Genomic DNA, 15,933 nt, shown 5'->3' with positions numbered 1-15,933 from the left:
CCAATCGGAGCTCGATTTAGAGCCGTAGAGGTGGGGTTACTACCGAAGGAGGGCTCCAAGCAACGGCGCTAGACTGTGTAGCTACGCTTTTTTCACTGTTTTGGGATTCTTACAAACAAACGTCCACGTAAGTTTCACATTTTAACAAAACGGTTAATAAGAGCAACACAAACAACATAATTGTTGCATGCCATTTCGCTGATGTGAAATAAAATAGTGAATTACACTGTGATCCACAAATTAAGCCAGCTATTGACATTAAACGTTGAACCTCGAAATGTTTTCTCCTTGAATTTCTGCCTCTGTTTGGGACTGGATTTACTCACCGGCAATTTGTTTCTCTTTAACACATAAAGTATAAAATAAGTACTGAGTTTTCAACAGAATATGTGTTTGTATGAGTGAGAATTTAGAATAGATTCCCTCTTGAACTGAAGCACACCATTTTGCATTACGAGCACACCTTCTGCCTCATTGTAATTCAGTGGGCTAAACTGTTAGGGAGTGAGCTCTATTTTTAATTCGCTGTTGAAGGATGGCACCAGGCATGCACTTCAATAAGACACGACTCTCCGTGATGTCTCTGCAGGTGACGTGGCTGACATGTCAAAAGAATCTACATCAGCCAACCACCTTCCTCATTCGAGATGACATACTGATTAAATCCTCCAAAAATTGTTTTCTCCACCGACTAAAAAAATATGAACTGTTGCAATAAGTTGACACAGGCTTGTCCTCTGAACCCATCTTGCAATGTATCCTGAGGCTTCAGCCAAACCAACTCCCTGGCCTCTACACAAAGACACTAAGAAAATAATGCTGCAAGTAAAATACTTAAGCTGATGCAAGACTGATCAAGTAGATTTTTATTTGTATTTGAGTAGAATTTTAAACTGCAGTGTAAATATGTATTTTTGTCATTTTTGAAATATGTAATAAGCAATAAAATGGGGTTGTGTGGCAATACAATATATCCATGGTACACACATGCACCTAAACTATGACTGTATTTTGAGGTAAAACACATATGATGCTTCATATTACAATTTGATTCATTGTCGGTAATAATAATAATAATAATTCCCTACATTTATATAGCACTTTTCTAAAGACTTAAGTGTTTTTTACAGTGATGAGGCAGAAACTCACCACAGCCACCACCAATGCGTAGCACCCACCTGGGTGATGCACAGCAGCCATTCTGCCCCAGAACGCTCACTACATATCAGCTGAGGTCAAGAGGGAGAGAAAGTCTTTGTGCCAATTAAACTGAGGGCTGATTAGGTGGGAGGTTGTGAAAGACAGGTTGAGAATTAGGCCAGGACACCGGGGAACCTGCTTCTCTTTGAAATAAGCGTAATGGGATCATTAATGCCCACAGTGTGTCAGGACCTTGGCTTAAAATCTCATCTGAAAGACTGCATCTCCTACAGCACAGTTTCCCCATCACTGCACTGGGGCATTGGGGTTTATTTGACCAGAATGAAGATCGCCACCTACTGGCCCAGTAACACCAAATTCAGCAGCAATTTAGTATTCTCAGAAGGTGGCTCATCCAAGTACAAGTCAGAATGTGCTTAGCTTCAGCCATTCAGCAGGATCAAGATGCATGGTGATATGGCTACTATAATAATAATAATAATAATAATAATAATAATAATAATAATAATAATTGCAAAGTGTTTTCTCAAAACACCTATCCAGTCTCTGATGTACAAAATTCAATAGTTTGAAACTAGATTAATAGATGCGTAATTACACATCTGAGATATCTGTAGGCCTATTTGTATGTTCCAGGTTTATCATTTACCGTCATAAGCAAATTATATAAAAAGTAATAGCAATAGTAAATTTCTCTTAAAAAGGTTGGAGGATTGAAACAGTGAGCTCACTGCATTGATGCCTATCTCGCGAGAACTCCTTCCGCCCCGTTCGATGCTTCTGCTGCTTCTGTCGCTGTTGCTGCTGTTGCTGTGTATTTGATTGACAGGAAACATGTCGGTGTGGAGGGAGAGCGCCGGGATGCAGCTGCTGGCACGGGAGACGGGGAGTACCTGCACCCAGTGCACACACCACCTTTAAATAACAGTACAGCGCCGTTTCGCGTTTATCCATTGTGCAATGAAGAGTTAACTGTCTATTTGTATCTTTCTAAAAATCTACACGCGCTGAATGGATTCTGCAGAAGCAAACGCTCTGTTCTAATTTTTTATTCTCTTGCATTTCTGTATATTGTGTTTGACTCAGCCCTCAGCATCAGTACCACTACCTGAACTACCCTGATGAAAACACTCCGTCAAGAGATACAAAAAGGACGATTACAATGGAGTCGCCGTCCAAATAGAATCGTCTTTTTAAAACACGTTTAAATAATCGATATACATAGGCATCTGTATATTTCTTGTTATACCATTTCATTTTATTTCTGTTATATTAGTTCACTGGTTTATTCAGAAAGTATTTTCTAATAAAATTAAGAAAAGTAAAAATACAAACGACCACTGCTCGCAAACTATGGACGAGGAGAATATGACAAAAAGCGAAGAGCAACATCTGAGTTTGCAAAAAGCCTTGCAGCAGTGCGAGCTGGTGCAAAATATGATAGACATTAGCATCTCCAGTTTGGAAGGTTTAAGGACCAAATGTGCCACATCCAACGACTTGACACAAAAAGAAATACGAACGCTCGAGGTAAGCATTACATTTTCCACTATCAAAACCATTTTAACTGTAGCCGTAACAGCTTCGACAGAGACGTATTGTTATTTTCCGTACTCTGCATTTATTCGCATTCAGATATGTATATTACGTGTTAACATCGGTGTATTCGTCTGTAAATATGTACATTTTGCCACATTTGTTTATCTAGCTATCTTGGTTTGTGTGCAGTGTAATAAATTAAGAAGCTGCAGTGAGCTGTTGTGAGCTTGCGCATTCTGCAGGTGGTGGAAGAAAGGTGGCTCTAGCATACAATTTCCATCAGATTTTCACTGCAAATCTGGAGGCCCAAACTAGGCTCTCTAAGCGGTTTGTTATAAATCTGCGTGCGCATTTCATGATTATTTCGCAGCAATTGTACCCCATGTGTATTGTTTTTGGTAAATCAGTGCAAATGCTTAAAACGTGACCCATTTTAATATCACTGCGGGGAATCACACAAATTGCGTTATGTAACATTTATGCTTTACACATTTTTGATGTTAAACCACGTTCGCCTTATTTTGACCTCGTAAATAACCCAGGAGTTATGTTCGCATTCGCATGCTCTCATGGTGTTTTAAACCAGCGACCTCCCAATGGGATATCTGTAGGCGGGGAATTTTAAAAGTAACATACTCTGGGATTTCAAGTCGAAGTAAAAACAGTGCACACAATTAAAAGAACGTAAGCGTAAATGGAAGCCGTTCTGCATAATGTTGTCACTAACTAAATAACTTTATGCGGTTGTTTCAGTTGTCGTTGTGTTGGTATGAGCATAGTTCACAACTGAGGATAATAGAATAAGCCATTTTAATGCATATTCAGTTCATGTTACACCCTTTGTGATGTGAATTATTATAATTTTATGTCGATTTGCCTTCTTCCTGTTGATCAATTATATAATTGGACCCCCCCCCCCCCCCCCCAAAAAAAAAGAACCTAAAACAAAAGGCAAACTGTGTAGAATATACTTCAGTAAAATGGTGCCAGCGGGTATTCACTTTTAAGTTGCTAGCACCTAGCTGTAATTGTCTCTTTAAAAAATGTCCCACTTCCAGAAATTAGCTGCTCGAGTCACAAGAAGGGAAATTATTTGAGTGGGCCGTAGGGAAATTCTTAATTTTCTTTCAGAAGCAAAACCCAGTTAGGTCACGATAAAAGTCTTGTTGAACTCTGGCTCTGCAGAAAGCAATTGGAAATTGGTGAAATATCAATTGCCCTGTTGAATCTGGGATGGCGGTGGTCATGGATCATGAATCATGAATCATGAGTCTTATGTTAAATGTCCTAACATGACTTAGTATAGTAATAGTGTAACTATCTGAGTAGTCTTTCAGGAGCTTCCAAGGACAAGGTCTGGAATTTAGTTTCACTTATTTTCTCTAATGTCAAATTATGACATCACTTGGTGTCTCTGTGTAATTGTAAATAGAGTACAGTAATTGTGGACACATTGAAACCTTTTGTGCTTTGACGTTTTTTGTTTTGTTCTGTGGTCAACTTTATCTTGAGAAAAACGGCAGGAGAGACCAAGTGCAGCACTTAAATTCATTGCCAAAATACATTGCTGACGGTTTTTTTTTGTTGTTGTTTGGTCAACTTTTTCAGCATTGTTATACAATGTGTTACATTGCCAGTAGTGCCAGGCCAATGTTTTGATCCTCCATTTTTTGATCAGATCCTTTACAGCTCTGATGAGGATCATATATCTGCCAATGTTATTATTATTATTATTATTATTATTATTATTTTATTTTTTTAATTTTATTTTTTTACCTCTTACATGATTTGCTTGCTCAACCAAGTGGTTAATGCAAAGAGGAGATGTTTTACAAAGCTCCTGCTAAATGCGCACATCATAGCTTTTTGCCTTTGTCCAGTAACAATCAATTATCCCGATTGTGGTGCGAAGAGACGATAAAACCGCGGTGGACTTTGGTCGTGTTTGCCTTTCTGTCTTTTATTTTCACGTTTGCTTTCGGTGGATAGCTTTTTTTTTTTTAAAAAGTGGAACGGTTTCTGCATTGTTTGATATATTTAGTCATGATCCGATGAGAAACAGAAATCGACTTGCGCTGCTTGTTTTTTCTGTGTTAGGAGTTGTTGGCAGTGTATGAATTTGTGGAAAGATGCTTCCAGGAACCGAGACTTGGACTTAAAGTCACAGTCTATAGCATTTTTCAAGTCTCAATTAATTCTATCCTGTCTTTCTGGAATCTCAGCGGAACAGCCTATCAGTGCGCTTCGGGCTATTAATTTGCTGTGTTTATTTTTTTCCTGGAGCTTGGCATTGTGGCATGCTCTTCTACCAATCAAAGTGCACTCAGTGGGAAGCACTTCCTGGTAACCTGAAAAGGGTACAGGGGCCTTCTCCGTGTCAGTTAGGCAGTTTACGGAGCATGGACAGTATTGTGGTTATTGATGAACTGCGCTGTGACAGGTTTTCCTGGGGCAGCTGATCCATGCTGTACAGGAAAAACAAGGTGGCACACGGAGAACTGGAAACCCCCCCCCCCCCCCACACACCCCTTAGGATATTGACATTCAGACCCAAAAACAGCCGAATGGCACTGTCCTGTTTGTGAACATCCTGTCCAGCTTTGCATCATTCAACAGAGTGAAAAACATATAGGGAAGTCCCAATAACATCAATGCAATATGGCTTTTTAAATAAAAAATAAAACATTTCCTTCAGTAGCCACCACAGAAAGGTAACATCTGCAATTTTCTCACCATTGGCTCATAGTGATTATGATACCAGCCTCACTAGGACCCATCTGTAAGGGGCCAGTGCTGAAAGCTAGGTTAGTGTGCAGGGTCTGTTTGTAGTGTTGCTTAATTTAGCTTTGGTTTGAGGGGCATCAGGGCTGTGTTATTTACAGTGCTGTCCAAAATTATTCACACCCTTCATAAAGATGAGACAAGAAAGTACTTAAAAGTATACTGAAAAATGAACTTGATATAATCAAGTATACTTTAAAGAATTAACTTTTGTGTACTACTTTTTTGTCAGGGAGCACATGAAGCGAAACTGGTAGCACCATGCTCCTGTTAGTTTTTGACCTAAGATCTCTTTCGAGAAGGTTGCATAAATGTAATCCTTTATACCATGATAATCTAGGCCTATATCTTCTTATCTCCGTAGTTAGCTAAAGGGTGGTCGTGGTGATGGAAGATTTATCTTTTTTGGAGTGCATCTTTGTCTCAGCACAATCAAAGGAAATGGCATACTTGCAAGGAAAGAATTGCACAGTTTGCAAGCGATGCATATTTGTGAAACGCGTTTTGACCGGATGTTGTGACCTGCAAGTGAAACTCCTCACAAATCATCGTCCTGAAATGTGCCCCAGTAATTATGCGATCAGTTGACCATTTCGTGGTGTATTTTGAAGTTTGGTTGGGAGCACTGACTTGCTGAAAGATCCATTTGTGGTTCAGTTTGAGGTTCTTGGCAGGAGGATTCCAGGTTTTTGTCCTAAAAGTTGATGCAAAACAACCCTATAATATCAAAGATACACCACCATATTTCACCATAGGTATGACAGCCTTCTAAAAGTAAGCATGTTCCTTCCCACCGTTGGTCTGCATGCCCAGTAAGCTAAGTTTAGATGTCACCTGTCTGTATCACCTGGTTCCAGTCTCAAGTTTCAATGCTGAAGTTTGATTGGAACCTGGGGGCGGGGGGTATTTCACAAAGCCGGATTGCCGAGTTAGCTGGATAACTGCGCTGAGTAAAATTCATAACGGTTCTTTGTTCCAGATTCGCGAGGGTTCCGAGTTTTACTCAGTGCAGTTATCCTGCAGGTAACCCTGTCTTTGTGTCATTTCTTTCGGTTGAAATCTTGAAAAAATGGGAACTGTATCATTAAAATCTGGCCTTCTCAAAAATGTATACATGCAGTCTTATGCAAGGTCTTTATAACTATATATCAGGTCATTGAAAACTGTGTTTTACCGCATGCTATGCAGCTTGTCCCATGTAAAGTTCAGTGACCAAACTTTATTTTTATGTACATACTCTGGTTAAGTGTACAGTGTCACAGCAGGCAGAAGTTTAATCTGGCAGAGATGATTGTGCAGTATTTTCTGTGGCTCCAGGAGTTAGAGTCACTGTGTGGTGTGGCAGTCCTCTGGCTATTAGCCTAAGTTCTAAGGAAAAGGCTGCCTTGTCAGATAATTTGACATAGGATCCCAAGGTCCGTAGGCTGTTGGTTTTCCACACTGCTTAACAGGTTGCATAAGTAACATATGAAGTAATTCTGCCTTTAATTAATTAGTTATTTACATTACTGGCATGTAGCAGGCACTCTTACCCAATGCGACTTACACAATACTTGTGAAAAAAAAAAATGTAGCATCCATTTATACAGCTGGATACATATACTGAAGCGATACAGGTTTACCTTGCTCAACGGTAAAACAGCAGTGTCCTAGCTGGGAATGGAACCTCTGATCTTTGGGTTACAAGGCCAGTACCTTACTCATTATACTACACTGCCAACCAGTGTATTTGCTTAAAGGTTTTAAAGGCTTAGCAGTGGGAAACATGTGACCATAAAACTCAATTTAACCCATGATGCAGCCTGTTGTCATTCATTATTAGAAGTATTAAAAACAAACAAAAACAATATGGGCTGAGGAAGATGAGATGATCCTGTTTTTAATGTTACAAAAAGCGACATGGTTGTGTCGTGTTATAACATTTGTTGGAGTGCTACTCTCATAACATGAATTGAACAGAGCACCCTCCTTAAATACTTCTATGAACTCCATGCCTAAATCCATGCATCCCCGAGTGCAGGCTGTACCTTTAAGGGGGAACCAAAAGTTCTCAAGAGGGACCTGGATGTGTTGGGAGAAAAAAAACATGTACAAATAGTTTTCCTCACCATTTGCACATGATAATGAAAATGTCATTTTGAAAATTGAACATTATCTCAGCATTTGATACAGACATCGCACAAAGGAGAAAAAGTTCCCGCACACGAGGGGTGTATAAGCCTCCAAATGGGAGTTTTAAAACTGCACCACAGTGACAGAGTTCAAAGTTCAACTGAAAGCCTGGTCAAAGCGTTTTTTTTCATTATTTCGCATCTATTCTAACTTTTTAAATTATGCTGTGCTTTCAGGAGGCCAGCAGTAGCGTCACTTGAGACAGTAGGCTAACTGGAATAATCTGAATCTGAGGATGAGCATATAGCTGTAAAATCAAAAACAGAACTGCGTTTGGACAGGTGTGCAAAGGTGCAGAGGATGTGTTCATAAGAGGAATGAAAATAAACTAAAAGAAATGGCATCAGTATCCAGGACAGATGAAGCAAGAAAATACAATGAAGTGTGTGGATCGCAAGGACTGTGGTCGGTGTAGTAGGGGGGCCTACCCAGGAGGCGGAGCCCCAGTGTGTTAAACGTGCTGTGATTCGAGTGAGCGGGGAGGGGGGTGAGGTTTCAGCAGGTTCCAGATGAGCTGGAGAGGCCTGTGGATGTTTAGCTCAGAGGCCTAGCTTTCGACAAACTGCAGCAACCACCCAGGCCTGATGGTACTAGGCCAAGTGTTTCAGACTCCAGTCCTGGATGGCCACAGTCTCTACGGTATTTCAGTCGGCACCCAAATTTAGGCCTTCGAAACAAGGTGTGCAGGCTCTTTAGCTAATCAGTGACCTAAATTAAGCACTGAATTGCAGGAATGCGTCATCAAAAACCAGAAAACACTGGCCCTCCAGGATTTGAGTTTGAGATCCCCCTACTAGGGCCTGGAATAGGATTTGGATAGAGCAGATAAGTGGTTCTCAAACCTGGTCCTGGGTGATCCCTGTATATGCTGGCATTTGTTCCAACCGCAATTGCGATCCCGTTGTGGAAGCTGTAAATCTTTTTTGTCATATTGCCAAATACTTTGGGATGAAATCATTAACCCTTTAAGCCTTTAGGGTGTAAGATCATAAATATGTGATTAGAATGTTCTGAATTTAACATTCTAATGCTGATGTAACTGTCACTATTGGTAATTGGTAAAGCAATGGAGATCTAGAACACTGACATAGAACTTTAAATAAAAAAACCCTACTCTTCAGAGAGTTAATAACATTTCACTTGCACACATTCCTGATGTAGGACTACTTATCCTGCTTGAGGCCCCTGATGCATGAGCTTCCTTCGGTCTGTGAATTCAAGAATCCAGCTTGGATTTACTTTTGGATTCTTATAACGTGTGTTGTGGCTACATGTGGATGTTAGCAATATGCTAACATCCACATCTATGCTTTGTATTATAATTCTACGCATCTATGCTTTGTATTATAATTCTAGGTTGGTGTGAGTTCAGTTATTTTCAGTGCGCTATCGATGTTGCCTTTACACTCGTGGGTCTGGGAATGCTCTTAGCCAGGTGGGCCACTGTTGCTCACATAACAGCTCTGCTGCTCAGGTGGATGCACCTATGTTCTCCTACGTTGTTAGTCGCTCTGTAAAAGAGCGTCTGCTAATGAAGGTAACATAACATACAGTAGAAAGCCCCCCCCAAAAAAAATATTTCTTGCGATGTTCAGTTAGTTGGTAGCTCTGGCACTGCAGACGGTGGGAGGGATACCAGCCATGCTCTGTTGTTGAGGTGGACCGGTTGGAGGTGTAATGGTATGGTATGGGGTGGATGCTGATTTAATTGGGGGAAAAAAACCCCAGCTGACCCTGAAGCCCTCCAGGACCAACAATTTCCAGCTTTGCAGTAGAGCGCGGATGGAGATTACGGTCTTGTGTTTACTCGTGAGTCCTTGACTGGGCATTGCTATGGAGGTGAAGTTCTCATCACACACATTCGCATTTTAACTCATTATCTATGTGGCCACTTCTGGCACTACGATCGTTACTTCACTCTAGTGTGTTTCTTTTGCACCTCTGCACCTTGAACTAATGCACTTGTTGTACGTCGCTCTGGATAAGAGCGTCGGCTAAATGCCTGTAATGTAATGTAATTTAGAAGCTAGACCGCCCCTTTGAACATGGCGATCGACAAGCGAACAAAACCTTACAGTATAACATCGCTGAAACGGAGCAGTATGCGTTCGCAGGACCGGCTACTGTTCCCGCCACAAATAGACCTCATAGAATACCTCTGGAGTGTTCTGTGTTGGTCTGTGTGTGTGTGTGTGTGTGTGTGTGTGTGTGTGTGTGTGCGTGTGACCGTGACCGCATCTTGACCATCGTCGCACACGCCCTTGCGCTGTGCATGTGTTCGTGTGATGCCGGTACCATGTAGTGCATGAGCACGGCTGGCAGCGTGATGAAGTTATTTTGAACTCCCTCGTCTAAAAATAGGGATTTTCATGGGGCTGCCGTTCCTTTCATTTTAACATGGCATTGAAATGGTGTCACATGAGCCGTGTTTTTATAATGCAGTCAGCAGTTTTTTTTTTTGTGCCGGATAAACAGATCACCTTTCATTTTGTCCTTTTGCTTTTGTTTCTCATTTTTAGTGCCTCTCATATTTTTGAAATATAAAATATGTTCATTCCCTCTCATACCCAGTCTGGAACATTGACATGACAAGCTGACACGCGGCCCAAATGTGTAAAGATGACGTTTATATCCTAAAGCTATGATAAAAAAAAGAAATAAACTGTATTTTAACATCTCTCCTGTAGCCAAACGTTTAAGGAATGTTTGTGTTGCATAAGAAAATGCGAGGCCAGCTGGTCATTAGTTGAACAAAATGACCCATTTCGTTTAAAGACCGTTGATGACAGCCCACACGTTTATTGATTTAATCACTGCTGTTTAGTGGCATTTTTCAAAGGCATATTTTAGAGACGATGCCATTTTGAAAAACTGACATTGATATCGGGTTTATGAGTATGTTTGCATTATATAAACTGAATGTGCAGTCCTCTTGTTAGGTTGGGTTTTTTTTTAAAAGCTACATGCTACATTGTTTAAAAATATATATTGTTGTCCCACTGCATTTACAATTAGGCCAGCGTCTGTCTTGGTGTAACTATATTAACAAACAGATGTGTAACTTAAACTGTACAGCAACAGTAAAAAACTGTACATGTTGTACCTCTTGATGCTGAGTCCATCAAATTAAAGTGTTGTGCTTGTGCTCGTGTTAGACACAGTATCTCAGTTGGATGCCCCATCTGTACTGCATGCTACTGCAAAAATAACAGAATGACATCACCGTCATGAGGGAGATGTCCAATTTAGAATGCTCATATTTTTTCAAAACTCCGCTGAATTGTAGTTCTCAGATGTCTTGAAAATTTTAACAGTGCTGCAGGAGGATGATTAAGAAGCAAAGGGTCCAAATCATTTTATTGGACTGACATATCATGTGCTACGTGTTGACCTGAGATTTGTACACAGCAGCGTGTTCAGTATAAAATCAACTATGATTGTACTTCTAACTATATTAGTTACGTATGAGTGAATTCAGAATTGGGAGTATATTGTCCCTACTGGACTTGTGTAAACACTATTAGAGTTGATTTAACACTAGGAAATTTGCTGTGTATTTCTATTTGACGTAGAAATAGACAATGTGTGTGAAATTTGTGTCATTGAGAAGTACGTAGCTTGAGATTTGCAGAATTATGTGAACTTTCCGCAGTGTTCTGGAGAAAACTGTCACTTGTTACAGTACCTTCTGTGTCATGCTTCTCAGACGTGACTCACATCTTTCTGCTTCAGCTGAAGGTGGTGGGCCAAATGTTCCAAAACATGACATGGCACTTCAGCCTCATGTTTATACAGTTTAATATTACAATACAAGTATATTTGTGAATTGTGAGAGGGTCCCAATTTGACGTTTTGACAATTAGAAACTCGAAACTGGTCACTTTTTGCGTTTCTGCTTTTATCTTTTACATTTTTATCCTTTTGGGCATTTGCAGTTTTGTGAAATCAGGATATTTTTGACATTGACCCAATGTGTGAATTACATGGAAGCTTAGTTGGCCAAAATACATCAATAAAACAATAAACAGTATGCAATAACTGCTCAAACAAACTTTGAGGTAGACTGGCAGTCTCACCATTATAGTGAGACCATCTGTGGTGTTAGTGTAGTGTTACTATTCAAAATCCCTTCACCTACTCTTCATTTAGTGGCAGTAAGTTGATAAGAAAAAAAATTAAGATTTTGGAAAAAAATAATTTCTGAACAAACAAGGTGGCTCGACCATATGAGCAGATATTTTAATGAGGTCATTTTAAGTAGACATAGTCCACTACACTTGGTGAGACATGGACATCCCAATAGTATTTTTTCCATCTGGTATTTTTACAGCAGATATGATGACTTCAATTCATTCTGTAAGAAAGTTTTAGAATTTTGTGAAATTATATTAATGTATTGTTTGACAAGGACAAGACTGTATTAATTTCTGTCAGTGTAGTATAAATGACTTTAGTCCTGATAACAACTACTGTTGTGACTCAGTGTCAGCTGAAACCAAACTCACTAAAGCACCTTCCCTGTGCTTTTTACTATCAAGGCAACTGGGTGACCAGTTGTTGGGCCAACACATAGATAAGACAATTTTACTTAAATCTGATGTGTTTGATGCATACACTTGACTTAGGCATGAGTGTTTAATTTGAGAAATGTTACGACTGGATCTCTTCATGGTGACAGAATGGATGTATCCATTCATACAAGGTCCGGCTTCTGTTTGCCTTCACATTCACCAAGTCTGACATGAACATTCGCTTGAGCTTTACATTTCCAATGCTAACTTAATTAGCTCCATTAATGGCACATATTCAGAGTTCGACATTTTATGATACAGAGTTTTTCTCTCACTTTTACTGGAGTTTTTCCACAGTTTATATTGTAGGGTCACTTCATATGAAGTTGTTGTCATGTTAACAGCACAGGTTTGTGTAACAGCGTGATTTTGCTGGTGCATATTTGGTGTCATGACACACAAGATACCATTATCAAGATTGTTTACAAGATCCATTTTTCGTAACAGGGGGACATACAATCCTGTTATTCTCTCCAATACCTAGCTTGAAATGGCACTGTACAGTAAGACTGTGGTCGTGCTATTTGTCCAAATATTGTAGACTTTAGAACATGTGATGGGTACCACTTTATTTCTTGTATTGTGCTGTCATATTACATGAGAAACAGCACATGCCTAATTAGAATTTGCGATTTGAGTTTTTGACTGTAAATTATTAGTCTGTTTGTGTGTAGCTGTGTTCTGTGCAATGATCAAAGTGTTCATCTCTGGTCCATTGCTTTTTGCACATGCTCTGAGAAATATTATTTTTGAAATGATTATGCCTGTATTTATGTGAACCTTCAAATAAAGGTGTGTGGTTTGATGAGTTTGGCAGGGTTATTAGTCACAGGAATCATCTGTTTTTATTTCCAATAAATATCAAATATGATTCTTTTTTTTTCTTTTTTTACCATACTCATTGTATACAGACTGGAGGGTCACTGCAGTGGTCTTTTTACTTGCTAGATGATGGTAGAATCACGTTCTGTTTCTCGCAAATACCAGGAAGTTCCGATCCTGCAAAAATCCCGAAAAAAAATTACCCTGGACATTCACGTGTATTACGGAAACAGAAACCCGCGGCGTTGCTCTTCTTTTAAAAACTGCCGTTCCACTTCTGCGGTCATTTACAAACCGTGACTGGATTAAGTGCTGTTTTATTGACCTGTTTGTTTCGTAGCGGTCCCCTGACGCATTTAGTGAATGAAGGCTTAGCGGCCTGGGCTGTAGGGGTTGCTTAGCGTGCACGTTATCTGTTCACATTAGTTTATCCCTTTAACCTGCTTGGCTGAAATTAATTAAGACCATTTCACAGTTTGCTGTTGCAGTTTGAGGTACTCCATTTCTGGTGAACCACATGATGAACATGTTTATTGTGATATTCAGTTACAAGTAAGAATTGGTTTTATGTTGAGCGGTAAACGTGCTGTTATTCTGCTTGTTTCTCAGTGATACTGAGAAGTCTTGCCCTGCCCCAAGGTTCTTAGCATAACACCAGGTGCATTGTGGTAAATTAAGGCTTTAAGGTATTGGACGGTCAGATTGTGGATCTGGGATGAAAGAGTATGGGTACGGCTTTAATAAATGTCTTTTTGTTTGTCATTTGTTCTGTGTTTCTTGCTTTTAAAAAAATAATAAAACCGTCATTAAAAAAGTTTTGGCAGATTGTATTTATTTATTTGATCATTTGCATTTTTGGCATAATTATTTGCTGTGTGAGGGAGTTGGGTGGGAGGGAAAATGTACTGTCATTCCAGCATTTGGCAGTATTAAGATTAGGTGTGTATTACATTTTAGTGAGGTGAAATGTAAGCATTTTGACTGCTAAATTTGAGCTCTTTGGATACATGTGAAAAAACATTGTTTTACTATGTTACAGGAAGACTTGAGTATGGATCTCTGATTGCACCTCCAAAGCAAAGATTTAGGACCAAATGAACTTTTAACTACATTGTGCATCTTCCTTTAAGATGCACACAGTAGTTACACTATGCAAATGCGTTCGGAAACTGGTGAAATTAAAGCAGGATTTGTGTGGACTGATGGAACCTGAGCCCTATATTTTCAGATGCAATGCTCAGGCAACAGAATTCAGCAACACTGAGACATTTTCTGAACAGTAGCTCTGAATATTCCTTAGTGAGGGAGGAATGCTTGTCTGTTGAGAACCGTTCCCTCACGACATTGTCAATCAATCAGTCAACCTTTATTTTATTGTCGGACGATAGACACATCTAGGGGACGAGCCCTCGTTTACAATAGTGCTGAGATTACAAAATACTGTTAAAACAACAATAATAAAATAAATTTTAAAAGAATGATAAAATAACAGTAATAATAAATACAATGGCAGGATGATAGTTCCATTTGAACCTTTTCTGTGAAGACCCCAGGGCCGAATCTCTGTGTTTATTTAGTGATTTTTATTTGTTTCTGTCTTTGTTACCTCATTTATCACGCGTGTGTTCGTGTGCGTGCATGTATTCTTTTATTCAGGTATTTGCTTCCTTGTTTGGGTTGCTAACCAAGTGCTGGAAAGAACATGTGCTTCTTTGTAGCCTACCTTTCTTTTAAGTGACTCTGGCATTGCACAATTTACAGCTGGTCTATGAAACACTACTGGTACTTGTTCTTTACAAGTATGGTCTAAGCTCAGATTTTTTTCAGGAGAAAATCGTTATTTTAAACTGCAGCCTTGAGAAAGGGTATACTGTAACATAAACATTAAAAAATACTCTCTGAAGTCAGCAGTGAGGTAGCGAAGAGTGACCCCTAGGATGCATGCGTTTTTGTAAAGAATTATATGTAATGACCTGGGAGTGTTGGTTACGGATCCTTGATTGTTCAAAAAATGAACGGACCATTAGACCAATGCCTCCCACTTACTCTCAAAATGGTTTTATATTGGCAGTGGGCAGGGGGGAGGGGGGTGTTGTGACATAGACATGTGTGAATGTGATCATAGACATGTGTGAATGCGATCGGTACATGGAATGTAATTGTTGAAACCCTCCTAGAGGAACAGACCTTCCCCGCGACTGGCTGTACTGTAACATAGCCGTCCCCTTGGAGACTCAACTCCTCCGTACGCAGTGAGCCAGCGTGAGGTGGCGTGATATCGAGGAGGAATCGTTCCAGGGTAGGCTGTTTGAGCGAGAGTCGAAGACGCTGCGAGAAACAGCTGCCGCAAACACGTCTTAAAGCCACCGTTCAGCCAGCGCCATTACAGTAGCCCTTACCTGCGTGTGATTCGGCTGCGCTGCGTTCCCCTGTGAGATGTCTGAGGTCATAAGCGGTGACAATATAGTCATCCCCCTTGTTTATTTTATTGCTCCGCGCTAATCGGTTGTTCCTGTATACCGGCAGCCTGAAGTGCAGTGTGCGTTAATAAACTAGTGCTATTGCTAATAAATATTTCGCCGAGCCAACTGTGAGTGCTATTGTGTGTTTAAAGCCGTTACTACCCAGTAGTTACTGTCAGTAATAGTAATAGTTTTTTTTTTTCACACCATCTAATCACTAGATATCAAAATGAGCACCTTGTGGGAGGACTGGGAGACTGACGATGAGCTGTGATGTTGACTGTGGAGGTTTCAGAGATGTTACGCTAAATATATGTTCCCTAATTCACCAACATTTTTCTCCTTATTACCAGGCTCAGCTCTCAGTACAGATTAGGGCATTCCTTCATGCTTAAGGGGAACCACTTCCAATGGGAAAAAATGAG

General features: G+C 40.0%; 1 protein-coding gene and 1 long non-coding RNA gene across 8 annotated transcripts in view; both read left to right on the top strand.

Moving 5' to 3' along the window:
- Positions 1-24: 24 nt before the first annotated feature.
- Positions 25-1,110, top strand: LOC135264804 (uncharacterized). The gene is made up of 2 exons (XR_010332805.1): positions 25-127; positions 590-1,110. It is a non-coding gene; the product is annotated as an uncharacterized LOC135264804 (long non-coding RNA).
- Positions 1,111-1,708: 598 nt separating this feature from the next.
- Positions 1,709-15,933, top strand: part of ksr2 (kinase suppressor of ras 2) — a 93,509-nt gene continuing 79,284 nt past the window's right edge. For 3 of the 7 annotated variants that reach the window (XM_064353649.1, XM_064353651.1, XM_064353652.1), the window contains exon 1: positions 1,714-2,691. In XM_064353649.1, coding sequence (XP_064209719.1) covers positions 2,515-2,691 — 177 coding nt within the window. In that variant the 5' untranslated portion in view covers positions 1,714-2,514. Of the gene's footprint in view, positions 2,692-15,933 lie in introns of all 7 variants that reach the window. The other 4 variants (XM_064353650.1, XM_064353647.1, XM_064353653.1 and 1 more) reach the window with 3 other exon arrangements.

This window comes from Anguilla rostrata, chromosome 10, assembly GCF_018555375.3.
Source record: "Anguilla rostrata isolate EN2019 chromosome 10, ASM1855537v3, whole genome shotgun sequence".
NCBI classification, from domain to species: domain Eukaryota; kingdom Metazoa; phylum Chordata; class Actinopteri; order Anguilliformes; family Anguillidae; genus Anguilla; species Anguilla rostrata.
This window is presented reverse-complemented; position numbering and strand designations above follow the sequence as displayed.